Source organism: Poecilia mexicana, unplaced genomic scaffold (assembly GCF_051168715.1).
Source record: "Poecilia mexicana isolate PSO_F unplaced genomic scaffold, ASM5116871v1 scaffold_5, whole genome shotgun sequence".
In the NCBI taxonomy this organism is placed as follows: Eukaryota; Metazoa; Chordata; class Actinopteri; order Cyprinodontiformes; family Poeciliidae; genus Poecilia; species Poecilia mexicana.
In genome coordinates, this window is record NW_028263374.1 from 7,674,794 (window position 1) to 7,680,793 (window position 6,000).

Here is a 6,000-nt window from a genome sequence, read left to right on the forward strand (position 1 = left end):
TGTCCAGCTTCATGAGGGTTAATGGGATCAAGATGTCTGCAGTTTAAACAACAGACATTAGCAAGTCTTACATAAAACTGCTGTGGCGCGGTTGAATCACACTGACATTGCCAAGGAGACTGCTCTTATTGAGAACTTCAATGCCTTTCAAAAGTGTTCATAGTGCTTGATATTTGTAATATGTTGTCACATTAATTAAAGCAAGCTTATCTATTCTAGAGCAACTTCATTTGAGAAAGGGAGCAAAAGTAGTGCACAATCATGAAGTGAAAATAAGCTACGGTAGAGTTTTACAAAACAAAAATGTAAAAGTAAAATTCATCTTTAGTAAGTAATTTGTTCTTTTTGGTATTTCTCTCCCAGTTTTGTGAAGTTGTGTCTGTCTTTTCACATTAATTTTCAAAACTTGTTGCATATTCTCAATTGCATTTGACTCTGGACTTAATCTAAATTTGTTGCATAAAAATGCCTTCCACAGTTTTCAGACTTTTATTCGTGAAAGATACCAAAAAGCATACTGACATTCAAGATGAGTAAGAATGCTTTTGTCAAGACACTGCGAAATGTCGCCGAATATTTCTTTACTCCTTAGCATAGATGCATCTGTGTGAAACGCATCCTTTCGAAACATTTTTTGTTTTTCTCTTGGGTCCCAACGAGTTTAATTTTCTGCTTTTACTCGATGTTTAGCTACAGATTGGCGGTTTGCTTTCACTCGTGATGGCAAGAGTCCTGTCCCGTTTGCCACAGCTGGAGACTGCTACAGTCTGGCCGACTGTCCACAGGTGAGCGCCATCTGCAAACACTAATCTCTACCCTGAGGCATTTTGTTCTTATGTTTATGCAGAACATGTCTTCAACGGCAAAAAACACAAATCAAAACAGAGAACAAATAGCGGGAAGTGCTAAATGGACCCTGCATGCTTCTGTAGCTGGAGTTTGTAAATTATTTCTACGCTCCTGTTTATGTCGAAGGAGTCAAGGGAGCCGAGGATTTATGCTTCCTTTCTCTTTTTGACATGACTTTTACATTCAGCAGGAGCTTTTATTCAAAGCAACATAAAGACAGCGAGGGATACTTTAACTCACACCTCCTGAACCAAGGAGACTTCATCCTTTTGTGAGATGAGGCAGGGGACTGAGGCTTTTGTGCTTAGATGAAACCTCCAATATTTCAACAGGAAAACAAACAAATCACAAAGCAACAGACGGCCCTCTCGCATTTTCTACCCGTTGCTCCTGCCCTGCGTCTGTAGCATCTCCTTCAATTCGTCTTTGTTGCCTTACTCTTGACATTTTTCCTTGGCTGTTGAAAGCTTCGCTCAGCCGCGCCTGCATGTAAACATCTCTCCCGCCGGGCACGATACGCAATGTCAAGAGATGGAGGAAGAGTCTGTTAGACCAGATGATATCACACAAGCAGCACAGCAACAAAAACAGTGTGGAAAAACATGTCAAACATCAGGTTTTGCCAGTAGTGGTTCTTGCGTGTATGGCTCCCTGGGCATGGCCCGTCCCACTGCCGCCCCTCTCACACAAACACTGCTACTTTCTCCCCTTCATGAAATTTCCTGGTTGAACGTAGCACCACTCAACCACTCATGGTGAAAGGGAAGAGGATGCCACAGAAAACTTTGCTTATTCAGCTTGGTACTCTGTGGTTAATTTGTTAGACTACGATTAAATAAATTGTTTTTATTGATGTAATTCTTGTGCCACTCTACCCTGTAGCCTGATGCCGCCCTGGGCAACTTCCCGTTTGGCCAATGTCAAAAACCGCCACTAGGTTTCACTGTAAAAATAAGCAAAGATATAGGAAAGAATCAAAACTTTGGCCTTCAGTTGAAACTATAAGAACGTACCTGTTCTTAAAGCTATGTTAAGAACAAGCACATTAATATGTTAATATGCTGCAACATATTAAAGCATGTCTGTGAAAAAATAAGCCAGTATGTTTTTGAAGCCTTTAATTTAGTGCATGGTTATGTTTACTTTCACAGAACTTTTTTTTTTTTTTTTTGACCACATGCTAAAATGTTGTTAGGATTTGTTTGGAAAACTGTTGGCCCTCCACCAGTTGTTTTCTGTGTCTCTGTTGTTTATGTTCGATGCGTCTCATTATTTTATGTCTCAAAATGCATATTTTTTCTCATAATTGTTTCAAATTACTGCATCATTCTTTCATTTTGCCCTGTATCCACTCTTTATGTTGCTGTCTTGCTTTAGGGACGGTTCAGAATAAACTTGTCAGGAACAGGTTTCAAGGTGGCTGAGGAAATCACCTGGATCTCCCAGGGAAACTACGCGGTGACTCGTATCCAGAAATCACAGGTACCTCATCACACACGCACACACACACACACACACACACACACACACACACACACACACACACACACACACACACACACACACACACACACACACACACACATCCATCACATGCCAAACGTAACCGTATTCAATTTGCTTAGATTCACCTTCATATCGGCTTATAAACCTCTGGTTGATTTTTTTTATTTAGTTGATTTGCTTTTTTAATTCTTGTATCTACGTCCCTTGCCAAATACTAAATACAAATACTCTTAAGTATGCCCACATTTCTGTCTTAAAACCCCTTTTTGTCTCATTTAATGTTGACATTTTCTAAGAAACTGAATGTTGGGTGTTCATTAGCTGTGAGCCATAATACTGGCCAAAATGAATAAGAAATATATCACTATGCCTTTAAAAAAAATCTATGTAATATATTATAGAATGATTTAAATAAATTAATCAGTTTCAGCCCCACTGATTTGTTTTGAAAAATTACTCGAGTGTCAGCTCATGTCATTATTTCTGTGTCCACAGGATGGCAGCAGAGTGACGGGGTTCTGCGGAGGGTACTGTGGAAAATGTACGCCGTCCTCTGGTGACGCTCTGCCTGTCACAGTTGAATAGATATGCAGCAACAAAACAGGTGGATTTTCAGTTATTACAGAAGATAAAACAAATATATCAATATTATGTTTCTGGTTACAAAATAGATGCTGGCAGCAATTTCTTTTGCTCATCTAACACGTTTTCTTGGACAGTTCTTAAAACGGCTGGATGTTAATCGCATTTGTGTGCTTTGCTTTTATTTACTTGCAGCGCTGTGCATTCTTCTTCTGGTGCTCAATTTCCCTCCTCATCAATGGTGCTATGGCCAACTTGGAGCTCAAACTCATCCATCACCTCTTTGACTCATTGTGTGTGTGTATAGTGTAAATTATTCCACTGTAAGTACTGTAAATAGACCGATCAAATCTCTTATTTATTCTACTTGCCATTTATTTTTGTATTGTAAAATAATTTAAAGGTGTTGTTGTCAAAAGCTTGCGCTAAATATGCTAGTATTAATGCAGTTTATGTCAGATTTGCCTTCCACATTTTATCACTAATGTTTAACTTTAAAGTTACTATGCAGTGCAGCCATATATGTGTGTGTGTGTGTGTGTGTGTGTGTGCGGGCGTGTGTGAGTGTGTGTTTGTTTTCTCTCCAGTAAGTCCAGTAATCGCGTTGTGATTGTTGCCAAACCAAATGGTCTCATGCAGTTTTCTTTTGACAAACCAATTACTCCTCAAGCAGCAGCATTTATACGTACAAGCATTATGTAGCGGCTGTCAGCTGCCGGACCTTTAAGAGGTTGTCCTGCAGTAAGTCGATCTGACTCTGTGCGCTTCTGCTTCCACTTACTGAGCCACTGAACTCCTTCGCGACCTCCGCGTTTAAATTCCTCTCCCTTACATGCCCGATCCCGCTCAATTTTCCTCGGATCTGCTGCGCTTGAGGCTGATCCGATCTGAAACCGGTTGTCTGAAGCCAACTGGACAGCGTGGGAATCCTTCCCTCGCTGATAACTCTGGCTTTCGTTTGCTCGGGCTGGAGAGAGGAGGAGGTTGGAGGTCCTTTAAGTAAGTGGAAATCGACGGGGTCAGGTGCTGTAGAAATGTCTCTGCTGTGCAGCTGCGGAGCTCTGGCAGTTTGGCGTCTACAGATTGTCGACGTCTGAGGGACAAAGTTACGCGGGTGGTAAAAAATATATGACATGTACCAGTGCATACAGAAAAGCCTTTTCCACAGCATGATGCCGCCACCGCCATGTGTCACCCTGGGGTGGTGCGTTCAGGGTATTAGCTTTATATCTTCTCCATAATTGGCCACAACCTGAACTCCAGATGACCTGTATTATTTTATTTAGCGGCATCAAAATAAAAAAGGAGCTGAATGCTACTTTTAAGGTTGTGGTTGTAATTTGGTAGAGTTCAAGGGTCTGAATGCTTTTGCAGGGCTTTGTAATTCTGTTCAGTTGTGTAAATGGACACATGACAGGATTCTGATAAAACAGAGTTCAAGATAAAGTCCCCTGGTCCAGCATGCAGTAACCAGAAAAGAGCTGTTAGCCTTTAGTGTTTTTATTTACCCAACAGTTGGGCATCTTCTCTCTATTTTCTTGGTAGAATAAGAGGGAAAAGACTTCACCTCAAGCCAAATAAGATTCCTCAGATACTCTAGAGATGTAATGAAGATGTTGGGGTTGTTTGACCCCAGAGACAAGTCAGTCTGCTAAATTTGCAGTGAGTCTGTCCAAAGTGCTGCTCGTGCGTCGTGTACCTCACGTTCTTTTCTATATCCAAACTGCACATCGTCTTCTGGCCTTCTGCTTTGTCGTTTTATTTAAAGAAATCAGGGTACTTTATACTTTGCGCAGTTTTTTTTATTTTTTTTATTTTTGTTCCTCTCTAGCCACTGTTACACTCTATGACCTGATCTGCTAAAAAAAAAAAAATAAATAAATAGAAAGTCCAGAAGGAAATGCGTGGATTATACATAAAATAAAAAGCCATTTTGTTACTGTTGTGAGCCGTTTTATGCGTGTGTGTGCGTGTGTGTGCGTGTGCGTGTGTGTGTGTGTGTGTGGTATTTCGGTGCCTTACGTGCGCAGCCTTCAGCCAAAGGAAATTCACTAGTCTTAATCTACGACTCGGCAAGTATTTAAAGACACGGGGACGAAAGCAGGCTGTGTCTTACTGAAGGTCATGACTGACAAATGCACTTCTGATCATCAGAACGTCGTCCAATCAGGTTCTCAGGTGTCATAATGAAGGGATTATTTTATTTAAGTGTGTCCTCTTTTCTTTTGTTGGTTTCTTCTTACATTTAACTCTTGTTTACCAGGTAACACAACACGTATCATTTCTTTTACTTTTGTAAAATGCCTTTATATGTATAATTTTTGTTTTGTTTTTATATGCAAGTATTTATTGTACCTATGTATGTGATTGTACATAAAACCGTGGCTATGAATGATTACAGACACGAGCGTTGCCATAAAATGAACAATCTTGCAGTATTATATTTTTTTTTTTTCTTCTGTTGTATGAATATGAGCAGTATTTGCTTGTGCCATGTTAAAACAGTGATTTGTGTATGAAACGCAGACGGGGCGATGATTGGATTGTAATAAAAAAAATGCTTGACATGCGTCACGGTTGTCTGTCTGATCCGCTCACTAATGCATCATTTCCACAGCAGTCGGTCCTGTGCGGTAAAAATAAATAAATAAAAGAAATATATCATGAGAAGATGACAAACTGCTTAATGGTTGCACAGTAAAATTCCCCCTGCATAAAGCATCTGTGTAATTATGATTACGCAGTTTAAATCTTCTGAACAGTCTCGCTCATGGCTTGATAGATGGGTTATACAGAACTAATTTGGTTCTGTTATGGCAGTAAATTACCAGGTTAATTATATTTTTTTTCCCCCTGGAGAGACACTAGATTGGTGGGACATAATGTCAACTGAGGGCTGCGTGGTGGAGAAGTTGTTAGTCATGTTGCCTGGCTGCAAAAAGGTCAGCGGTTCGAATCCCACCCAGGGATTTGAGTATGCCTGTTCTTGCTGGGCTTCCTCCCAAAGTCCAAAAACATGCATGTCAGGTTTACTAGTCTCTAATTGACATTAGGTGGGTTAGT

General features: G+C 40.3%; 1 protein-coding gene across 1 annotated transcript in view; it reads left to right on the plus strand.

The window, feature by feature from the left end:
* adamts9 (ADAM metallopeptidase with thrombospondin type 1 motif, 9) overlaps nt 1–5,508 on the plus strand; it is a 53,411-nt gene extending 47,903 nt beyond the window's left edge. Inside the window, exons 36-39 of the mRNA XM_088005438.1 lie at nt 691–785; nt 2,227–2,331; nt 2,851–2,959; nt 3,133–5,508. Of these exons, the coding sequence (XP_087861564.1) occupies nt 691–785; nt 2,227–2,331; nt 2,851–2,940 (290 nt within the window). The 3' untranslated portion in view covers nt 2,941–2,959; nt 3,133–5,508. The remainder of the gene's footprint in view (nt 1–690; nt 786–2,226; nt 2,332–2,850; nt 2,960–3,132) is intronic.
* Nucleotides 5,509–6,000: the final 492 nt, after the last annotated feature.